Source organism: Oncorhynchus gorbuscha, linkage group LG12 (genome assembly GCF_021184085.1).
Source record: "Oncorhynchus gorbuscha isolate QuinsamMale2020 ecotype Even-year linkage group LG12, OgorEven_v1.0, whole genome shotgun sequence".
Taxonomy (NCBI): domain Eukaryota; kingdom Metazoa; phylum Chordata; class Actinopteri; order Salmoniformes; family Salmonidae; genus Oncorhynchus; species Oncorhynchus gorbuscha.
This window is the reverse complement of record NC_060184.1, coordinates 16,670,542-16,694,099: the sequence shown is the minus strand read 5'-3', so window position 1 is coordinate 16,694,099 and position 23,558 is coordinate 16,670,542. Positions and strand designations below refer to the sequence as shown.

The 23,558-nt window shown below is 44.7% G+C and overlaps 1 protein-coding gene across 6 annotated transcripts in view; it reads left to right on the top strand.

Moving 5' to 3' along the window:
* Positions 1-23,558, top strand: part of LOC123990605 (kinase D-interacting substrate of 220 kDa B-like) — a 54,714-nt gene that overhangs the window by 16,268 nt on the left and 14,888 nt on the right. For 4 of the 6 annotated variants that reach the window (XM_046291241.1, XM_046291240.1, XM_046291237.1 and 1 more), the window contains exons 12-22: positions 2,383-2,560; positions 2,991-3,155; positions 5,867-6,046; positions 6,948-7,113; positions 7,225-7,376; positions 15,362-15,651; positions 16,243-16,383; positions 17,786-18,044; positions 18,282-18,370; positions 21,728-21,872; positions 23,001-23,163. In XM_046291241.1, coding sequence (XP_046147197.1) covers positions 2,383-2,560; positions 2,991-3,155; positions 5,867-6,046; positions 6,948-7,113; positions 7,225-7,376; positions 15,362-15,651; positions 16,243-16,383; positions 17,786-18,044; positions 18,282-18,370; positions 21,728-21,872; positions 23,001-23,163 — 1,928 coding nt within the window. The remainder of the gene's footprint in view (positions 1-2,382; positions 2,561-2,990; positions 3,156-5,866; positions 6,047-6,947; positions 7,114-7,224; positions 7,377-15,361; positions 15,652-16,242; positions 16,384-17,785; positions 18,045-18,281; positions 18,371-21,727; positions 21,873-23,000; positions 23,164-23,558) is intronic. The other 2 variants (XM_046291239.1, XM_046291242.1) reach the window with 1 other exon arrangement.

The following is a 23,558-nucleotide window of genomic DNA, read 5'->3' as shown; positions in this document are numbered from 1 at the left end:
ATTTTGCCAGGATGCCGTACTGGACCGTACCACCTTACTTTCACCCCTGTATATATCTAAATTCAGCAAAAAAAGAAACGTCCCCTTTTCAGGACCCTGTCTTTCAAAGATAATTTGTTAAAAGCCAAGTAACTTCACAAATCTTCATTGTAAAGGGTTTAAACACTGTTTCCCATGTTTGTTCAATGAACCATAAACAATTAATGAACATGCACCTGTGGAACGGTCGTTAAGACACTACCAGCTTACAGACAGTAGGCAATTAAGGTCACAGTTATGAAAACATAGGACACTAAAGAGGCCTTTCTACAGACTCTGAAAAACACCAAAAGAAAGTTGCCCAGGGTTCCTCCTCATCTGCGTGAACGTGCCTTAGGCATGCTGCAAGGAGGCATGACTGCAGATGTGGCCAGGGCAATAAATGGTCATGTCCGTCCTGTGAGACGCCTAAGACAGCGCTACAGGGAGACAGGACAGACAGCTGATTGGCCTCGCAGTGGCAACAACAACTGCTCGAGTTACACCAGGAACACACAATCCCTCCATCAGTGCTCAGACTGTCCGCAATAGGCTGAGAGAGGCTGGACTGAGGGCTTGTAGGCCTTTTATAAGGCAGGTCCTCACCAGACATCACCAGCAACAATGTCGCCTATGGGCATAAACCCACCGTCGCTGGACCAGACAGGACTGGCAAAAAGTGCTCTTCACTGACGAGTTGCGGTTTTGTCTCACCAGGGGTGATGGTCGGATTCATGTTTACTGTCACCCTGAGGCCTGTACTCTGGAGCGGGATCGATTTGGAGGTGGAGGGTCTGGGACTGTGTGTCACAGCATCATCGGACTGTGCCTGCAATGACAACCAGCAATCTCAATGCTGTGCGTTACAGGGAAGACATCCTCCTCCCTCATGTGGTACTCTTCCTGCAGGCTCATCTTGACATGACCCTCCAGCATGATGACAATGCCACCAGCCATACTGCTCGTTCTGTGCGTGATTTCCTGCAAGACAGGAATGTCAGTGTTTTGCCATGGCCAGTGAAGAGCCCGGATCTCAATCCCATTGAGCACGTCTGGGACCTGTTGGGTCGGACAGTGAGGGCTAGGGCCATTCCCCCCCAGAAATGTCTGGAAACTTGCAAGTGCCTTGGTGGAAGAGAGGGGTAACATCTCACAGCAAGAACTGGCAAATCTGGTGCAGTCCATGAGGAGGACTGCAGCTGGTGGCCACACCAGATACTGACTGTTACTTTAGATTTTGACCCCCCCTTTGTTCAGGAACATTATTAACTAATAATCTCAAAAAGAGAGGGGTAAAAATGATTGGCACCCCTGGTTTCAATACTGATACTGAGCATTTTTCTCAAATGTTTAATGAGATTGTACACATTGGGAGGGATCTTAGACCTTTGCTCTATACAGCTTCTTTCCAGAGCTCTATTTTCATGTAATTAAACATAACACCGGTTCCAATCCAAGTGCCAATGCCGTTTATCAAACTCCCGGCGGTGCTATGGTCAGGTGACATGAAAATACATATTTTTGGCCACTTGGACACAAGCTTATGCAGAAAAGTATCTACATTTGTCAATGGCCATCTCAACTACTGGACTTGAACCCAATTGAAAACCTCTTGTTTGAATTAAAGAGGGTAGTCCATAAGAGCAGACAAACTTTATCAAGGATTTGGGAAAATTATGTTTGGAGGAATGGTCCCAACGTTTCAGCCAATCTCATGGAACATTTGAGAAAAAGGCTCAGTGTCGTTATTCTCGCAAGGGGAGGGTGCTAGAGTATTGAAAACAGGGGTCCACTATCTTCTTTAGATTTTTTTGTATTAATTGTTAAACAGAATCTCTCTGAGCAATTGTATTAGTCTTAAAATAATCAAATGTTTCAATTTTTTGGAGAACATAATATACTATATAATTTATTTTATGTTTTTTTTTTGCTCATCTTTATCAAAGGATCCAGTGATAAGTAATCTGATACATGGAAAAAGGAGAGCCACACACTCCAGGAACTCCGATGCAATCATTTAATAACCTAATAACCAACGTTTGGACAGACAAGCTGTCTTCATCAGGGCATAATGACAAACACTGAGGGTCACTAGTTGTACAGTGTCAAAGGACACACAGGTGTCTGTAATTATGGCCGGGTGTGGTCTGATAGCATTGGTTAATTCTCAGATATAAAAAATAACATACCAAAAACATGAATGGATATCATACGATCATAAACACAATTTGGCTACATAGGCCTACAAACATTTACAATGAATAGCAAAATCACAATCACAAGAAAGACTTTGATCTTAAGCCAATGTTGATACCGAAGGGAGCAACGCTCTTTAAATTAAAGATACCAACCGTCTTTCTCTAGAGAGGTGACACCCCCCTCCACATTGCCATCCGTGGGCGGAGCCGCAGACTGGCGGAGCTCCTCCTTCGTAACCCTAAAGATGGCCGCCTGCTCTACAGGCCCAACAAGGCCGGCGAGACCCCCTACAACATCGACTGCAGCCACCAGAAGAGCATCCTCACCCAGATCTTTGGAGCCCGTAAGTTTCCTTACTCTCCGGCAGCTCAGTCACTTTCGCCAGTTAAAGGAAAATTCCACCCAAAAACAATATTTTTGTTACTTGTTTCATTAGTCTATTGTTGACTAATGAAAGTTTTCAAGATATGTAACTTTCAAAATACAGAAATCATCCCTGTAATAATGCCCTTTTCAAGATATATAAAACCTTGATTGCTGACAAGCAAAACATTTTGGGACTATGCCAACAATGGACTAATTAAACAAATACCAAAATATTGTTTTGGGGTGGTTTTCCTTTAATAGTCTAACTACTATAACCTTTGTGCTGGACGATAGGGTGTACAGAAATTGACAAAGACAATTGGTACACACAAATTATACACTGTATGTACTCTCATCTAGAACTGTGTTGACTAACCTCATCCTATCTTTCTATGTGTCCCTCCCAGGACACCTGTCCCCTACTGAGTCTGATGGGGACATGCTGGGTTATGACCTGTACAGCAGTGCCCTGGCTGACATTCTCAGTGAGCCCACCATGCAGCCACCCATCTGTGTGGGCCTGTACGCCCAGTGGGGCAGCGGCAAGTCTTTCTTGCTCAAGAAACTGGAGGGTAAGGAACTAGGCAGTCCTCTTGTCAAGGCTCCACTCACTTCTATACAAGAGTCTAAGTGTTTATTATACTGCTCAAATAGAACAGAGCTCAACTGTCAAACATAAAAAGAATGATATGTTATACATGTTAATAATAAGATAGCTGTTAAGGCCAGGCATCACACCCTAATAGAGTAAATGTTTTTGTGTTGGAGAACAGAACGTTCTCCCAACACAATTACCAGACTAGATACAGTTGTATGTGTATGTAAACTTCTGACCCACTGGAATTGTAATTTAGTGAATTGTATGTACAGTTCAAGTCGGAAGTTTACATACACTTAGGTTGGAGTCATTAAAACTCGTTTTTCAACCACTCCACAAATTTCTTGTTAACATACTATAGTTTTGGCAAGTCGATTAAGACATCTACTTTGTACATGACATAAGTCATTTTTCCAACAATTGTTTACAGACAGATTATTTCACTTACAATTCACTGTATCACAATTCCAGTGGGTCATACCCTAAATTGACTGTGCCTTTAAACAGCTTGGAAAATGTCAGAAATTGATGTCATGGCTTTAGAAGCTTCTGATAGGCTAATTGACATCATTTGAGTCAATTTGCCTACCTTCAAACTCAGGGCCTCTTTACTTGACATCATGGGAAAATCAAAAGTAATTAGCCAAGACCCCAGAAAATAAATTGTAGACCTCCACAAGTCTGGTTCATCCTTGGGAGCAATTTCCAAACGCCTGAAGGTACCACGTTCATTTGTACAAACAATAGTACGCAAGTATACACACCATGGGACCAAGCAGCCGTCATACCACTCAGGAAGGAGGCGCATTCTGTCTCCTAGAGATGAACGTACTTTGTTGCGAAAAGTGCAAATCAATCCCAGAACAACGGCAAAGGACCTTGTGAAGATGCTGGAGGAAACAGATACAAAAGTATCTATATCCACAGTAAAACGAGTCCTATATTGACATAACCTGATTGGCCGCTCAGCATGGAAGAAGCCACTGCTCCAAAACCGCCATAAAACGGCCAGACTACGATTTGCAACTGCACATGGGGACAAAGATCGTACTTTTTGGAGAAATGTCCTCTGGTCTGATGAAACAAAAATAGAACTGTTTGGCCATGATGACCATCGTTATGTTTGGAGGAAAAAGGAGGAGGCTTGCAAGCCAAAGACCACCATCCCAACTGTGAAGCACGGGGGTGGCAGCATCATGTTGTGGGGGTGCTTTGCTGCAGGAGGGACTGGTGCACTTCACAAAATAGATGGCATAATGAGGGAGGAACATTATGTGGATATATTGAAGCAACATCTCAAGACATCAGTCAGGAAGTTAAAGCTTGGTTGCAAATGGGTCTTCCAAATGGACAGTGACCCCAAGCATACTTCCAAAGTTGTATCAAAACCCTGACCTCAATCGCATAGAACATTTGTGGGCAGAACTGAAAAAGCTTGTGTGAGCAAGGAGGCCTACAAACCTGACTCAGTTACACCAGCTCTGTCAGGTGGAATGGGCCAAATTTCACCCAATTTATTGTGGGAAGCTTGTGGAAGGCTAGCCAAAACGTTTGACCCAAGTTAAACCATTTTAAGGCTATGCTACCAAATACTAATTGAGTGTATGTAAACTTCTGACCCACTGGGAATATGATGAAAAAAAAAATGCTGAAATAATTAATTCTCTCAACTCTTATTCTGACATTTCACATTCTTAAAATAAAGTGGTGATCCTAACTAACAGGGGACCTTTACTAGGATTAAATGTCAGGAATTGTGAAAAACTGAGTTTAAATGTATTTGGCCAAGGTGTATGTAAACTTCCGACTTCAACTATACATACTGTACGTTACATACTGTACTTTAACAATGCAATAATGCAACCAAACTTCAACAAGCAATGCAAACAAAAAAATCTGAAATATTGTTTACAAATATGCAAATTAAATGTGCATATTTGCATATCACACAAATCCATTTTTCTGGACTCTGGACGAAGTCAGCCTATATTAAAATGGTTAACATTGCTTAAGATACTCCTGGACCTGACTTATAGTAACATATTGAGAAGAAATACTTCTTTCTACCTGTAAAATACTATAGAAAGGTATGTAAAATTCATTTTTGGCAGATTTTTCTGAAGAAAATGTCATGTAGAGTAGAAATTTGACAATGTAATTCCCTATGTATATGTCTGAATAATAAGTTTAAGGATAACCACGCAACATTTGGTGAATGCAGATGCTTCCGAGGTTGAGAAACACGAGTTGGCGTGTAGGAAACGTCTGTTTTCCAGGAAATGGCAGTTAAAGAAAATAATTTAGACTTAGAAACCCCAAACAGCTATTTAGACCCAATCACCATCTCTTCAAAATAAGTTACTATATATAGTCTAGTTTGTTACATTCTCTATGAGATGGGCTTTTTAAATTGTGTGTTATTTAATGTAGTGGTTTGAAATAATGGATCATCAACATTTTGACATTGTTGTTTTTACTTTTTGAGAAAATTAATATTAATGGTTCAAAATACCAAACAATCTCAAAATTCATAAGTAGACGCAAAAAAATGTACTTTTAGCCTGTGGTGCCTGGATTTAATATTAACAGATTATTTTATCAGATACTTATAAGATTGAGTTTTAAAGATGAACCTACAATCTCATAAGTATCTTTATCCTCCTTTCATCTCCTTCCTCTCTTCAGATGAGATGAAGACGTTTGCTGGCCAGCAGGTGGAGCCGTTGTTCCAGTTCTCCTGGCTGGTGGGGTTCATGTCCCTGCTGCTGTGTGGTTCTGTAGCTCTGGTCCTGGGCTTCACCGTCGACCCCAAGCTGGCCATCGCTGTCTCCCTCAGCCTGCTGGCCTTGCTCTATGTCTGCTTCGGTGAGACCGTCACTCTGTCATCCATTTTCTATGGTCTAGTAGTCGTTGCTATCCGTGATCGTTGGTACATCCCTAACCCCATTGATGTTGAAATGTAAAATGGTTAAGCAAAGTTAAGATTAGGTAAGGGCTATGGTTATAAGGTTAGGTTTAGGCTCCCGAGGATCCTGTAGCCTATGCTCCCGAGTGGCGCAGCGGTCTAAGACACTGCATCTCGGTGCTAGAGACGTCACTACAGACCCTGGTTTGATTCCAGGCTGTATCACAACTGTCCGTGATTGGGAATCCCATATGGCGGTGCACAATTGGCCACTTTCAATGACACAGTAAGAGCTCATTCTAACTATCTGTCTCTCTGGCTTTTCCAAACACTTTCAATGACACAGTAAGAGCTCATTCTAACTATCTGTCTCTCTAGCTTTTCTAAACACTTTCAATGACACAGTAAGAGCTCATTCTAACTATCTGTCTCTCTGGCTTTTCCAAACACTTTCAATGACACAGTAAGAGCTCATTCTAACTATCTGTCTCTCTGGCTTTTCCAAACACTTTCAATGACACAGTAAGAGCTCATTCTAACTATCTGTCTCTCTGGCTTTTCCAAACACTTTCAATGACACAGTAAGAGCTCATTCTAACTATCTGTCTCTCTGGCTTTTCCAAACACTTTCAATGACACAGTAAGAGCTCATTCTAACTATCTGTCTCTCTGGCTTTTCCAAACACTTTCAATGACACAGTAAGAGCTCATTCTAACTATCTGTCTCTCTAGCTTTTCTAAACACTTTCAATGACACAGTAAGAGTTCGTCGCAGTAACTCTGTTTGTCTTCCTTTGTTTTGTAGTGGAGACGGCTTTTAATGATCCAGTTAGGAGATAACAGTTTCCCCATCTTGTGTAGTGGTGGTGTACTTCGGCAGTCGTCGAGAGGGTGAGAACTGGAGCTGGGCGTGGGTGATAAGTACCCGCTTGGCCCGACACATCGGTTACCTGGAGCTGCTACTCAAACTGATGTTTGTCAACCCCCCTGACCTGCCAGAGCAGACCACCCGCGCTCTGCCCGTTAGGTACACACACACACACAAACCACCCATGTCCTGCCCGTCAGGTACCTTTATAAGTTGTAGTTTGTGTTTGACCGATTATTTAATGTCCACCCCTTCCCTTTACTGTTGCAGGTTCCTGTTCACTGATTACAACCGTCTGTCCAGTGTGGGAGGGGAGACCAGCCTGGCGGAGATGATAGCCACCCTGTCTGATGCCTGTGAGAGGGAGTTTGGCTTCATGGCCACCCGCCTCTTCAGGGTCTTCAAGACAGAGGAATCACAAGGTAACCAATGACCAGAGGAATCACTAGGCAATGACCAGAGGAATCACAAGGTAACCAATGACCAGAGGAATCACAAGGTAACCAATGACCAGAGGAATCACAAGGTAACCAATGACCAGAGGAATCACAAGGTAACCAATGACCAGAGGAATCACTAGGCAATGACCAGAGGAATCACAAGGTAACCAATGACCAGAGGAATCACAAGGTAACCAATGACCAGAGGAATCACTAGGCAATGACCAGAGGAATCACTAGGCAATGACCAGAGGAATCACTAGGCAATGACCAGAGGTATCACTAGGCAATGACCAGAGGAATCACAAGGTAACCAATGACCAGAGGAATCACTAGGCAATGACCAGAGGAATCACTAGGCAATGACCAGAGGAATCACAAGGTAACCAATGACCAGAGGAATCACTAGGCAATGACCAGAGGAATCACAAGGTAACCAATGACCAGAGGAATCACTAGGCAATGACCAGAGGAATCACTAGGCAATGACCAGAGGAATCACCAGGTAACCAATGACCAGAGGAATCACCAGGTAACCAATGACCAGAGGAATCACAAGGTAACCAATGACCAGAGGAATCACAAGGTAACCAATGACCAGAGGAATCACTAGGCAATGACCAGAGGAATCACCAGGTAGGCAATGACCAGAGGAATCACCAGGTAACCAATGACCAGAGGAATCACAAGGTAACCAATGACCAGAGGAATCACAAGGTAAACAATGACCAGAGGAATCACAAGGTAACCAATGCTAGAGGCAGTGCTAGAGGCGTCACTACAGACCCTGGTTTAATCCCAGGCTGTGTCACAACCGGCCCTGATCGGGAGTCCCATTGGGCGGTGCACAATTGGCCCAGCATCGTCCGGGTTAGGGGAGGGTTTGGCCGGGGTAGGCCGTCATTGTAAATAAGAATTAGTTCTTAACTGACTTACCTAGTTAAATTAATAAAAAAATCTAGTCATGAGCAGAGAATCACTAGGTAGTGAGCAGAAAATCACTAGGTAGTGAGCAGAGAATCACTAGGTAGTGAGCAGAAAATCACTAGGTAGTGAGCAGAGAATCACTAGGTAGTGAGCAGAGAATCACTAGGTAGTGAGCAGAGAATCACTAGGTAGTGGGCAGAGAATCACTAGGTAGTGGGCAGAGAATCACTAGGTAGTGAGCAGAGAATCACTAGGTAGTGAGCAGAGAATCACTAGGTAGTGGGCAGAGAACCACTAGGTAGTGGGCAGAGAATCACTAGGTAGTGAGCAGAAAATCACTAGGTAGTGAGCAGAGAATCACTAGGTAGTGGGCAGAGAATCACTAGGTAGTGAGCAGAAAATCACTAGGTAGTGAGCAGAGAATCACTAGGTAGTGAGCAGAGAATCACTAGGTAGTGGGCAGAGAATCACTAGGTAGTGGGCAGAGAACCACTAGGTAGTGGGCAGAGAATCACTAGGTAGTGAGCAGAAAATCACTAGGTAGTGAGCAGAGAATCACTAGGTAGTGAGCAGAGAATCACTAGGTAGTGGGCAGAGAATCACTAGGTAGTGAGCAGAGAATCACTAGGTAGTGGGCAGAGAATCACTAGGTAGTGAGCAGAGAATCACTAGGTAGTGGGCAGAGAATCACTAGGTAGTGAGCAGAGAATCACTAGGTAGTGGGCAGAGAATCACTAGGTAGTGAGCAGAGAATCACTAGGTAGTGGGCAGAGAATCACTAGGTAGTGAGCAGAGAATCACTAGGTAGTGAGCAGAGAATCACTAGGTAGTGAGCAGAGAATCACTAGGTAGTGAGCAGAGAATCACTAGGTAGTGAGCAGAGAATCACTAGGTAGTGAGCAGAGAATCACTAGGTAGTGAGCAGAGAATCACTAGGTAGTGAGCAGAGAATCACTAGGTAGTGAGCAGAGAATCACTAGGTAGTGAGCAGAGAATCACTAGGTAGTGAGCAGAGAATCACTAGGTAGTGAGCAGAGAATCACTAGGTAGTGAGCAGAGAATCACTAGGTAGTGAGCAGAGAATCACTAGGTAGTGAGCAGAGAATCACTAGGTAGTGAGCAGAGAATCACTAGGTAGTGAGCAGAGAATCACTAGGTAGTGAGCAGAGAATCACTAGGTAGTGAGCAGAGAATCACTAGGTAGTGAGCAGAGAATCACTAGGTAGTGAGCAGAGAATCACTAGGTAGTGGGCAGAGAATCACTAGGTAGTGGGCAGAGAATCACTAGGTAGTGGGCAGAGAATCACTAGGTAGTGAGCAGAGAATCACTAGGTAGTGAGCAGAGAATCACTAGGTAGTGAGCAGAGAATCACTAGGTAGTGAGCAGAGAATCACTAGGTAGTGAGCAGAGAATCACTAGGTAGTGAGCAGAGAATCACTAGGTAGTGAGCAGAGAATCACTAGGTAGTGAGCAGAGAATCACTAGGTAGTGAGCAGAGAATCACTAGGTAGTGAGCAGAGAATCACTAGGTAGTGAGCAGAGAATCACTAGGTAGTGGGCAGAGAATCACTAGGTAGTGGGCAGAGAATCACTAGGTAGTGGGCAGAGAATCACTAGGTAGTGGGCAGAGAATCACTAGGTAGTGGGCAGAGAATCACTAGGTAGTGGGCAGAGAATCACTAGGTAGTGAGCAGAGAATCACTAGGTAGTGGGCAGAGAATCACTAGGTAGTGAGCAGAGAATCACTAGGTAGTGAGCAGAGAATCACTAGGTAGTGAGCAGAGAATCACTAGGTAGTGAGCAGAGAATCACTAGGTAGTGGGCAGAGAATCACTAGGTAGTGAGCAGAGAATCACTAGGTAGTGAGCAGAGAATCACTAGGTAGTGAGCAGAGAATCACTAGGTAGTGAGCAGAGAATCACTAGGTAGTGAGCAGAGAATCACTAGGTAGTGAGCAGAGAATCACTAGGTAGTGAGCAGAGAATCACTAGGTAGTGAGCAGAGAATCACTAGGTAGTGAGCAGAGAATCACTAGGTAGTGAGCAGAGAATCACTAGGTAGTGAGCAGAGAATCACTAGGTAGTGAGCAGAGAATCACTAGGTAGTGAGCAGAGAATCACTAGGTAGTGAGCAGAGAATCACTAGGTAGTGAGCAGAGAATCACTAGGTAGTGAGCAGAGAATCACTAGGTAGTGGGCAGAGAATCACTAGGTAGTGGGCAGAGAATCACTAGGTAGTGAGCAGAGAATCACTAGGTAGTGAGCAGAGAATCACTAGGTAGTGAGCAGAGAATCACTAGGTAGTGGGCAGAGAATCACTAGGTAGTGGGCAGAGAATCACTAGGTAGTGGGCAGAGAATCACTAGGTAGTGAGCAGAGAATCACTAGGTAGTGAGCAGAGAATCACTAGGTAGTGGGCAGAGAATCACTAGGTAGTGAGCAGAGAATCACTAGGTAGTGAGCAGAGAATCACTAGGTAGTGAGCAGAGAATCACTAGGTAGTGGGCAGAGAATCACTAGGTAGTGAGCAGAGAATCACTAGGTAGTGGGCAGAGAATCACTAGGTAGTGAGCAGAGAATCACTAGGTAGTGAGCAGAGAATCACTAGGTAGTGGGCAGAGAATCACTAGGTAGTGGGCAGAGAATCACTAGGTAGTGGGCAGAGAATCACTAGGTAGTGGGCAGAGAATCACTAGGTAGTGGGCAGAGAATCACTAGGTAGTGGGCAGAGAATCACTAGGTAGTGAGCAGAGAATCACTAGGTAGTGGGCAGAGAATCACTAGGTAGTGAGCAGAGAATCACTAGGTAGTGAGCAGAGAATCACTAGGTAGTGGGCAGAGAATCACTAGGTAGTGAGCAGAGAATCACTAGGTAGTGAGCAGAGAATCACTAGGTAGTGAGCAGAGAATCACTAGGTAGTGAGCAGAGAATCACTAGGTAGTGGGCAGAGAATCACTAGGTAGTGGGCAGAGAATCACTAGGTAGTGGGCAGAGAATCACTAGGTAGTGGGCAGAGAACCACTAGGTAGTGAGCAGAGAATCACTAGGTAGTGGGCAGAGAATCACTAGGTAGTGAGCAGAGAATCACTAGGTAGTGGGCAGAGAATCACTAGGTAGTGGGCAGAGAATCACTAGGTAGTGGGCAGAGAATCACTAGGTAGTGGGCAGAGAACCACTAGGTAGTGGGCAGAGAACCACTAGGTAGTGAGCAGAGAATCACTAGGTAGTGGGCAGAGAATCACTAGGTAGTGGGCAGAGAATCACTAGGTAGTGGGCAGAGAATCACTAGGTAGTGGGCAGAGAACCACTAGGTAGTGGGCAGAGAATCACTAGGTAGTGGGCAGAGAATCACTAGGTAGTGGGCAGAGAATCACTAGGTAGTGGGCAGAGAATCACTAGGTAGTGAGCAGAGAATCACTAGGTAGTGAGCAGAGAATCACTAGGTAGTGAGCAGAGAATCACTAGGTAGTGAGCAGAGAATCACTAGGTAGTGAGCAGAGAATCACTAGGTAGTGGGCAGAGAATCACTAGGTAGTGGGCAGAGAATCACTAGGTAGTGGGCAGAGAATCACTAGGTAGTGGCAGCAGGTAGAATCACTAGGTAGTGGGCAGAGAATCACTAGGTAGTGAGCAGAGAATCACTAGGTAGTGAGCAGAGAATCACTAGGTAGTGAGCAGAGAATCACTAGGTAGTGAGCAGAGAATCACTAGGTAGTGGGCAGAGAATCACTAGGTAGTGGGCAGAGAATCACTAGGTAGTGGGCAGAGAATCACTAGGTAGTGGGCAGAGAATCACTAGGTAGTGAGCAGAGAATCACTAGGTAGTGGGCAGAGAATCACTAGGTAGTGGGCAGAGAATCACTAGGTAGTGAGCAGAGAATCACTAGGTAGTGAGCAGAGAATCACTAGGTAGTGAGCAGAGAATCACTAGGTAGTGAGCAGAGAATCACTAGGTAGTGAGCAGAGAATCACTAGGTAGTGAGCAGAGAATCACTAGGTAGTGAGCAGAGAATCACTAGGTAGTGAGCAGAGAATCACTAGGTAGTGAGCAGAGAATCACTAGGTAGTGAGCAGAGAATCACTAGGTAGTGAGCAGAGAATCACTAGGTAGTGGGCAGAGAATCACTAGAGAAGAATCACTAGGTAGTGAGCAGAGAATCACTAGGTAGTGAGCAGAGAATCACTAGGTAGTGAGCAGAGAATCACTAGGTAGTGGGCAGAGAATCACTAGGTAGTGGGCAGAGAATCACTAGGTAGTGGGCAGAGAATCACTAGGTAGTGAGCAGAGAATCACTAGGTAGTGGGCAGAGAATCACTAGGTAGTGGGCAGAGAATCACTAGGTAGTGAGCAGAGAATCACTAGGTAGTGAGCAGAGAATCACTAGGTAGTGAGCAGAGAATCACTAGGTAGTGAGCAGAGAATCACTAGGTAGTGGGCAGAGAATCACTAGGTAGTGGGCAGAGAATCACTAGGTAGTGAGCAGAGAATCACTAGGTAGTGAGCAGAGAATCACTAGGTAGTGGGCAGAGAATCACTAGGTAGTGGGCAGAGAATCACTAGGTAGTGGGCAGAGAATCACTAGGTAGTGGGCAGAGAATCACTAGGTAGTGGGCAGAGAATCACTAGGTAGTGGGCAGAGAATCACTAGGTAGTGGGCAGAGAATCACTAGGTAGTGGGCAGAAAATCACTAGGTAGTGGGCAGAGAATCACTAGGTAGTGAGCAGAGAATCACTAGGTAGTGGGCAGAGAATCACTAGGTAGTGAGCAGAGAATCACTAGGTAGTGAGCAGAGAATCACTAGGTAGTGAGCAGAGAATCACTAGGTAGTGGGCAGAGAATCACTAGGTAGTGAGCAGAGAATCACTAGGTAGTGAGCAGAGAATCACTAGGTAGTGAGCAGAGAATCACTAGGTAGTGAGCAGAGAATCACTAGGTAGTGAGCAGAGAATCACTAGGTAGTGAGCAGAGAATCACTAGGTAGTGAGCAGAGAATCACTAGGTAGTGAGCAGAGAATCACTAGGTAGTGAGCAGAGAATCACTAGGTAGTGGGCAGAGAATCACTAGGTAGTGAGCAGAGAATCACTAGGTAGTGGGCAGAGAATCACTAGGTAGTGGGCAGAGAATCACTAGGTAGTGAGCAGAGAATCACTAGGTAGTGGGCAGAGAATCACTAGGTAGTGGGCAGAGAATCACTAGGTAGTGGGCAGAGAATCACTAGGTAGTGGGCAGAGAATCACTAGGTAGTGGGCAGAGAATCACTAGGTAGTGAGCAGAGAATCACTAGGTAGTGGGCAGAGAATCACTAGGTAGTGGGCAGAGAATCACTAGGTAGTGGGCAGAGAATCACTAGGTAGTGGGCAGAGAATCACTAGGTAGTGAGCAGAGAATCACTAGGTAGTGAGCAGAGAATCACTAGGTAGTGGGCAGAGAATCACTAGGTAGTGGGCAGAGAATCACTAGGTAGTGGGCAGAGAATCACTAGGTAGTGAGCAGAGAATCACTAGGTAGTGAGCAGAGAATCACTAGGTAGTGGGCAGAGAATCACTAGGTAGTGGGCAGAGAATCACTAGGTAGTGGGCAGAGAATCACTAGGTAGTGGGCAGAGAATCACTAGGTAGTGAGCAGAGAATCACTAGGTAGTGGGCAGAGAATCACTAGGTAGTGGGCAGAGAATCACTAGGTAGTGGGCAGAGAATCACTAGGTAGTGGGCAGAGAATCACTAGGTAGTGGGCAGAGAATCACTAGGTAGTGGGCAGAGAATCACTAGGTAGTGGGCAGAGAATCACTAGGTAGTGGGCAGAGAATCACTAGGTAGTGGGCAGAGAATCACTAGGTAGTGGGCAGAGAATCACTAGGTAGTGAGCAGAGAATCACTAGGTAGTGAGCAGAGAATCACTAGGTAGTGAGCAGAGAATCACTAGGTAGTGGGCAGAGAATCACTAGGTAGTGAGCAGAGAATCACTAGGTAGTGAGCAGAGAATCACTAGGTAGTGAGCAGAGAATCACTAGGTAGTGAGCAGAGAATCACTAGGTAGTGAGCAGAGAATCACTAGGTAGTGAGCAGAGAATCACTAGGTAGTGAGCAGAGAATCACTAGGTAGTGAGCAGAGAATCACTAGGTAGTGAGCAGAGAATCACTAGGTAGTGAGCAGAGAATCACTAGGTAGTGGGCAGAGAATCACTAGGTAGTGAGCAGAGAACCACTAGGTAGTGGGCAGAGAACCACTAGGTAGTGGGCAGAGAACCACTAGGTAGTGAGCAGAGAACCACTAGGTAGTGGGCAGAGAACCACTAGGTAGTGGGCAGAGAAACACTAGGTAGTGGGCAGAGAACCACTAGGTAGTGGGCAGAGAACCACTAGGTAGTGGGCAGAGAACCACTAGGTAGTGGGCAGAGAACCACTAGGTAGTGGGCAGAGAACCACTAGGTAGTGGGCAGAGAACCACTAGGTAGTGGGCAGAGAACCACTAGGTAGTGGGCAGAGAACCACTAGGTAGTGGGCAGAGAATCACTAGGTAGTGGGCAGAGAACCACTAGGTAGTGGGCAGAGAACCACTAGGTAGTGGGCAGAGAACCACTAGGTAGTGGGCAGAGAACCACTAGGTAGTGGGCAGAGAACCACTAGGTAGTGGGCAGAGAACCACTAGGTAGTGAGCAGAGAACCACTAGGTAGTGGGCAGAGAACCACTAGGTAGTGGGCAGAGAACCACTAGGTAGTGAGCAGAGAATCACTAGGTAGTGGGCAGAGAATCACTAGGTAGTGGCAAAGTAGTCAGGTCAGTTTACTTGATTGAATCCCCTTTGGGAAAATGTGTTTGACCTTATTGGCACTACTTTAAATCACTGTCGGTCACTACATTTATAAATACACCAACCACATACTCTGGTGGTTTTCAGTAAGAACTAGGAACAAAGGGTTGTCTAACAGACAATGACAATAAACATTGTTGTTGCGCAAGTTTAGTCCGTAGCCTGCCTCCTGCTTCCAAATGTTTTTATGAATACTGAGTACTTTTAAAATGGATTGTATTTTAGGGAAGAAGAAGTGGAAGAAAACTTGCTGCGTTCCCTCCTTCGTCATCTTCATCTTCATCCTGGGCTGCCTGATCACTGGCATGGCACTCCTCGCCGTCTTCAAGGTGGACGGGGCCAACCAGACGGTGAATGCCGTGCTGATCGCCATGGCCTGCGCAGTGGGCCTGGCACTGGTGCTTAACTGCCGGACGTGGTGGCAGGTGGCCGACTCGGTGCTCAACTCTCAGAGGAAGAGGCTGCACAGCGCTGCCAACAAGATGCACAAGCTCAAGAGCGAGGGCTTCATGAAGGTAGCGATGGAAGGCCAGTCGTATATATGCGCGCAAGCACTTGGAAACACATGCACAAAGCATACACACACACACACACACACACACACACACACACACACACACACACACACACACACACACACACACACACACACACACACACACACACACACACACACACACACACACACACACACACACACACACACACACACACACACACACACCTGTTTGATTCTCCCTCTCACCATATCACTGGCTTGTAAGGCTAGTATGACCTTTCTCACCCATCCTCCTCCTCTCTCTGTCTCCATCTCTCTTTCTCTCTCTCCTCGCTCTTTCTCCTCCCTCTCTCTTCCTCTCCTCTCCTTCTCTATCTCTCTCTCCCTCATCCTCCCCTCTTTCTCACCCATCCTCCTCCCTCTCTCTCTCTCTCTCTCTCTCTCTCTCTCTTGCTCTCTCTCTCTCTCCTCTCTTTCTCTCTCTTTCTCCTCTCTCTTCCTCCTATCCTTTTCTCTCTCACCCATCTTCTCTCTCTCTCTCTCTCTCTCTCTCTTCCTCCTCTCCTTCTCTCTCTCTGTCTCTCTCTCTTTCTCTCTCCTACGTCAGGTGTTGAAGAATGAGGTGGAGCTGATGGCGAGGATGGCTAAGACCATTGATGGCTTCACTCAGAACCAGACGCGTCTGGCTGTCATCATAGACGGCCTGGACTCCTGTGAACAGGACAAAGTACTGCAGATGCTGGATACGGTAAGACCGTCTCACCCTTTGTGTTGCCTTGGTCTGCAAATTTAATTATTTCCAAAGACAATCTTTCCCAAGAGAGCAAAGATTACCTAGTTATACTGTACATAGTTATACATCAGTCACAAAGTTTCCAGAAGCTGTCATGGTTTTTCTTATTATTTAAAGTAATAGAATTGTCTTTAATTTAATATTCAAGGGGCATGGTCATCTGAACCAGCAGTTTCTTGTTTACTAATGAAATCTTTGGTCTGAGGAAATAATGGATCTTTTATGCATGATGTCTTTGTAATAATAAGCAACATCCCTCATACGTTTAGAGCGATTTATCTAGACATTTGATAGTAGTCACAAAATCTAATATTTCAATGTCTTTTGCACATTGGGATAATGGAGTTATTAGGTAACTGTGAGCTATGGCAGAAAGAGTTTTAGAATAGATTAGAACAAAGTAATATACTGTATCCACCGCACGCACGCACACACACACCTTTTTTTCTCACACACCTCACCAGAACATACTAAGTGGGGTTCACTCTGGCTTTAGATCGGAGACCAGCACCACAACTGCACTTATGGCAGTGGCAAATGACATCATAAATGTGCTTGATAAAAAGCCACATTGTGCTGCTCTGTTTGTTGATTTATCAACGGCATTTGATTCAGTTGACCATGAAGTGTTGCTAGCTAAACTCAGTAACATTGGTCTCGGTGAAGGGGCAGTAAATTGGTTTAGGAACTATCTTTCTGACAGAACACAATGTGTATATGCTGACAATAGCTTTCTTCAGATTAATAGAGGTGTGCCCCAGGGTTCCATTTTAGCTCCTCTGTTGTTCTCAATTTGTATTAATAATATGGGAAAGGGGATGCAACCAGCAAAGTTCCATCTATATGCAGATGATGCAGTCATATATTCATGTGCTCCTTCTCTGGTTCAGGCTGTTGAAGAGCTCCAGACTGCCTTTCAGTCACCGCAGGCCTCCCTTTATGGTCTCAAACTTGTCTTGAATTTACAAAAAAACTGAATTTGTGACCTTTACCAGAGCTAGAACTCTGCCAGAGAAGGTTAGCATTGTCACATCTGGTGGCTTATCCATTGACAAAGTGTCATCCTACAAATACCAAGATATATGGTTGGATGACAAGTTGTCCTTTAAAGTTCATATGGATAACCTTGTGAGGAAGCTTAAATTGAAATTGGGTTTTCATTTTCGTAATAAGTCTTGATTCCCGCTTACAGCTAGAAATAAGCTTTTCATGCCACTTTTCTCTCTAATTGATTATGTTGACTTGTTGTATATGTGGTCTTCCTTGAAAAAGAGACTCTGGGTCTCAATGGGCTTCTCCTGGTTAAATTAAGGCTAAATAAAAAAGAAAACATGTGTATCCTGTTCCTCTCCACCAGGTGAGAGTGCTCTTCTCCAAAGGCCCCTTCATCTCCATCTTCGCCAGCGACCCCCACATCATCATCAAGGCCATCAACCAGAACCTGAACAGCGTGCTCAGGGACTCCAACATCAACGGTCATGACTACATGAGAAACATCGTCCACCTGCCGGTCTTCCTCAACAGCCGGGGGTTGAGCAGCGCCAGAAAGATGTGTGTGGCAGCGCCCGCCAACGGAGACACCGGAAACTCAGACGGTAATCCAAACCATTCAGACGGTAAAGACAGACACACACACCCTGTATGAAAGGAGCTGTAAAAATCTCCGACCACACACACACGGGCATGTACACACATGAACACACACATTCAGGCATACACACAAATTAACACACTCACATCCACCTTCGCATTCAGATATGTACACCGGCACACACTTAACTGTATGTGTCAAATCATTGGCTAATATTAGGTCTGGTTTCTCATCTCCTGTCTTTGTTGATATCTGTGTTCAGGCTGGCATGAGGAGCTGGACAGGAAGCTATCCCAGCACAGCATCGGGGAGATGACCAAGTTTGGCAGCAAGACAACCCTGAACCGCAGGGTAAGAGAGAGAAGAGAGAGTGTGTGGGTGGATGGCCTGGTGCTTGACCCCAACCTGTTGGGTTCCCAAAGAGTACATGCATATGGATCAACACCGCCCATCACCAATAGTATGGTCAAAGGACTTCAGTGGTGTCATCATTAAATCAATGTAATAACCACATGTCTACACATTAACAGGTTGTCACTTGAAGGTGTTTTCATCTTATTCCTGCTTTTGTTTTCTGTTCAAAAGTACTGCACTATAAAGGAAATAGGGCCCCATTTGGCACGCAGACAGTAAAAAGCCAATAGCTGTAAATACGCAATAGGAAATAACTACAACTTCTGTGTATTAGGATCTCTTGACTCAATTGTGTTTTTAGAACCCAGTGTGACTGTCCAACTACTGCACTTATTGTGACTTTAATCCAATGAGGCTTAATCCAATCTGCTGCGTTTCTCCCCCACCAAGCCACATGATGTGCAGTTTAGTGTGCCTTTAATGTGAGTGGAAGCAGCCTGATTGCTGCGTTCACCATTCTATTCCATATCACTCATCAGTCTGGCATTCCTCCACATTGAGACTGTTTGACCCTATGCTATGTCTGCACATCTATTGGAGAAAGGTCATAGTGATACGTGCGGTAAAACAGAATGGTGAACACCGATCAGGCTGCTTCCACCAGACTTAATGCAACCACTCCAGCTGTAACCTACCCTAACCTTAAAGGGATGATCTGCAGTTGCTACATCCATGGACTTAATCCATTAATAATATGTACCCATTGATTGTTGAAGAATATAACTAATAAATGCCTCATGAGTTTAGTTCAACTGTCACACTCCATGAGAACCCAATGTTTGCAAACAACATAAATGTAAACAAACACTGTATAGCCTCAAATCAGGGCTAAAACTATACTTTTGATATCATGGATGGTCTGTCCTTGTATCCATAGCTCTGTCTATGAATTTGAGAGTGGTTACGTTTTTACAGCCCCATCCCTCAGCTTTTTTACCAAAACAGTAGCCGGGTCACGCTTTGTTATATAACTGCAGATTACTCCTATAACCTTAAACCCCCTCTTATTGAGAACCCAGGTGTTGTGTACTCAAAGGGCTATGCCAAATCTCAGGCTCAATTTGTCAACTTTTTCCATTATATTCCCATTTTCTCTACTTTTGAAACATAAGTACACTACGTGACCAAAAGTATGTGGACACCTGATTGTCGAACATCTTATTCCAAAATCATGGGTGTTAATATGGAGTTGGTCCCCCCTTTGCTGCTATAACAGCCTCCACTCTTCTGGGAAGGCTTTCCACATTTCTGCAGGGACTTGCTTCCATCCAGCCACAAGAGCATTAGTGAGGTTACTGAGTTACAGTTCATATAAGTAAATAAATTAAGCCCTAATCTATGGATTTTACATGACTGGGAATACAGATATGCATCTCAGGTCACAGGTACCTTAAAATTAAAAGGTAGGGGTGTGGATCAGAAAACCAGTCAGTATCTGGTGCGACCACCATTTGCATCATGCAACGCGACACATCTTCGCATAGAGTTGATCAGGCTGTTGATTGTGGCATTGGAATGTTGTCCCACTCCTCTTCAATGGCTGTTGCTGGATATCAAATCAAATGTTATTTGTCACATGCTCTGAATACAACAGTGCATTATTGTGCTGAAATAGGAGGTGATGGCGGCGGATGAATGGCACGACATTGGGCCTCCAGGATCTCGTCAAGGAATCTCTGTGCATTCAAATTGCCATCGATAAAATGCAATTGTATTCATTGTCAGCAGCTTATGACTACCCATAACATAACCCCCCCACCACCATGGGGCACTCTGTTCACAACGTTGACATCAGCAAACCGCTTGCCCACACAACGCAATACACGCTGTCTGCCATCTGCTCGGTACAGTTGAAACCGGGATTCATCTGTCAAGAGCACACTTCTGCAGCGTGACAGTGGCCATCACAGGTGAGCATTCACCCACTGAAGTCTGTTACGACGCCGAATTGCAGTTAGGTCAAGACCCTGGTGAGGACGATGAGCACGCAGATGAGCTTTCCTGAGACAGTTTCTGACAGTTTATGCAAACCCACAGTTACATCAGCTGTCTTGGTGGCTGGTCTTAGACGATCCCACAGAAGAAGAAGCCGACTGTGGAGGTCCTGGGCTGTAGTGGTTACGCGTGGTCTGCAGTTGTGAGGCCAGTTGGACATACTGCCAAATTCTATAAAATGCTGTTGGAGGTGGCTTATGGTAGAGAAATGAACATACAATTATCTGGCATCAGCTCTGGTGAACATGTTGTGTGTTTTATTTTTGTGTGTGTGTGTAACGGCTAAGGGCCGTGTTGCATCATGCGAAGAACAATCCTTACCACAACCCCTCGTGCCTTATTGCTTATATATATATATATATATATATATATATATTCTTTAGGTGACTTTTTGCAAACTCTAAACGGGCTGTCATGTGCCTTTTACTGGGGAGTGGCTTCCGTCTGGCCACTCTACTACCATAAAGGCCTGATTGGTGGAGTGCTGCAGAGATGGTTGTCCTTCTGGAAGGTTCTCCCATCTCCACAGATGAACTCTAGAGCTCTGTCAGAGGGACCATCGTGTTCTGGCCACTCAGTTTGGCTGGGTGGCCAGCTCTAGGAAGAGTCTTGGTAGTTCCAAACTTCTTCCATTTAAGAATGATGGAGGCCACTGTGTTCTTGGGGACATTCAATGCTGCAGAATATTTTTGGTACCCTTCCCCAGATCTGTGCCTCGACACAATCCTGTGTCAGGGGCTCTACGGACAATTCCTTCAACCTCATGGCTTGGTTTTTACTCTGACATGCACTGTCAACTGTAGGACCTTTAATATAGACAGGTGTGTGCCTTTCCAAATCAATTTAATTTACCACAGGTGGACTCAAATCAAGTTGTAGAAACATCTCAAGGATGATCAATAGAAACAGGATGCATCTGAGTTCCATTTCGAGTCTCATAGCAGAGGGTCTGAATACCTATATAAGGTATTTAAAATTAAAATAAATCATAAATTTGCAAACATTTCTAAAAACCTGTTTTTGCTTTATCATTATGGGTTATTGTGTAGATTGATTGTGAAAAAAGTTGTCATCTATTTTAGAATAAGGCTGTGATGTAACAAAATGTGGAAAAAATGAAGGGATCTGAATACGTTCCGAATGCACTGTGTATATAATGCCCAACCATTTATCTATTATTAGAATATATGTTACTGTTATATATATTTTTGTAAATAGCGCACCTTTTTGCACTTCCGGTAATACCCTACACCCCGGTATGGTATTCTGGATACCACCCAACCATATGTCTCTGCATAGGACACATACCGGCGACGTCAGATGCAGAGGACGGTGACACGGCAGATGTCCTTTGACCTGAGCAAGCTGCTGGTGACAGAAGACTGGTTCAGTGACATCAGCCCCCAGACCATGAGGAGGCTGCTCAACATCGTCTCTGTCACAGGTGGGTCACGCACACACTCCCACGTTGACTCACGCGTCCACACACGCATATGGACACACCTACACACACATGCACACCCACATGTACGCATGCACATGCACACGCACAGACACACACACTAGAGGTCTTCACAGATATACCCGAACTCGATTACCTGAGATATGAAACTGTCGGATCCACATTTCTGGTGTGGACCCTTGGATCCCGGGTCGGATCACGCTCGGTGGCCATGGACCTCGGATCTGCTGAAAATATGTGAAATATCAAAAAGATCCAAAATTATATTTGAAGAAAATATCCTGATGAAAATATATCCTCTATAAATCACATTTGCTACGTGTGGCATTTGGTTCAGTCAATAGCATTAATCTCTCTCCTCTGCCTCTCTCTGTCTGGCTTGAGCTCTGCTATAGTGACCTTGCAACATTGTTTCAACTGGGCCCTCACTGTCTCCCAGACACAGCTGTATTTGTGTTCAGAGAAGTGTTCAGATGGCCCATTTTATGACGTTTCCACTGGAGATATGGGATCAGCAATATGTTGCTATTTCACACCAAGGCGCAGAGGTTACTTAAGCCCATCGAGAAGTCTGATGTTGGAAAGATTGTTCATATACAGTGAGGAACTATGGTCATTCACAATGGATGTACAACACTGTTGGCTTTCTGTGTGTGGTGACAAAATACATACTTTGAGAGGCTCGGCTGGTCATAAGTGGTGTTGAGTTAAAGAAATTGCCTACTATCAGACATGCCCAAATGGGAACTTTTATAAGCCTACATTTGTACACATTTGTACTTCTATGCATGCTGAAGAAAAATATATTTCAAAAATAACCTTGAAGAAAAAGGGCAAAGAATTCACACAATGAAACAATGAATGAGCACAAAGAGCATTCTGGAGAGAGACTCCCATCGTGCCTTTTAGCCACACACCCCTTCTTCTGGTACCGACATATTAAATTAGGGATGTCACACACTTTAACGCACGCACTTTGTTTACCACTAGTTTACTCACTGAGTTTACTACATGAACCACAATGGACCATACAGATTATGGATGAATTTTATTGAGGAAAGCATGTTAGTTTTGTCCAGTCTGACTTACACAATGCTTTGCTGTCTATAGGTCGTCTGTTGAGGGCAAATCAGATTATGTTTAACTGGGACCGCCTGGCATCGTGGATCAACCTTACTGAGACGTGGCCCTACAGGACCTCCTGGCTCATCTTGTTCCTGGAGGAGACTGAAGGCATCCCTGACCAGGCCGCCCTCAAGACTATCTACGAGAGGTAATGTAGAGACCCCGTAAAACTACATCCAAGATCATCTAGCAGAGGTAATATACTGTAGTCCCGCTCTACCCCTATAAAACTGGGCCCCCCTCAAGACCATCAAGCAGAGGTAGATCCCCAACCCCCTTTCCCAACCTTAAAATGTATTTTTGAAACACCTGTCCTAATTATAGAACTTAGGAACTGTTTAGTTGCGTGAGAGAGGGTTTTATTTCATTTTGAAAGATCTGTCTGAAAATGTGAGGCCAAAGAAGAACTACATTTTCACAAAGAGACACAGTGGAAAAGTTATTATCGAAGAAAGAATACATTTACTCCCACTGATCCATTGAGAGTTACAGTGCCTTGCGAAAGTATTCAGCCCCCTTGAACTTTGCGACCTTTTGCCACAT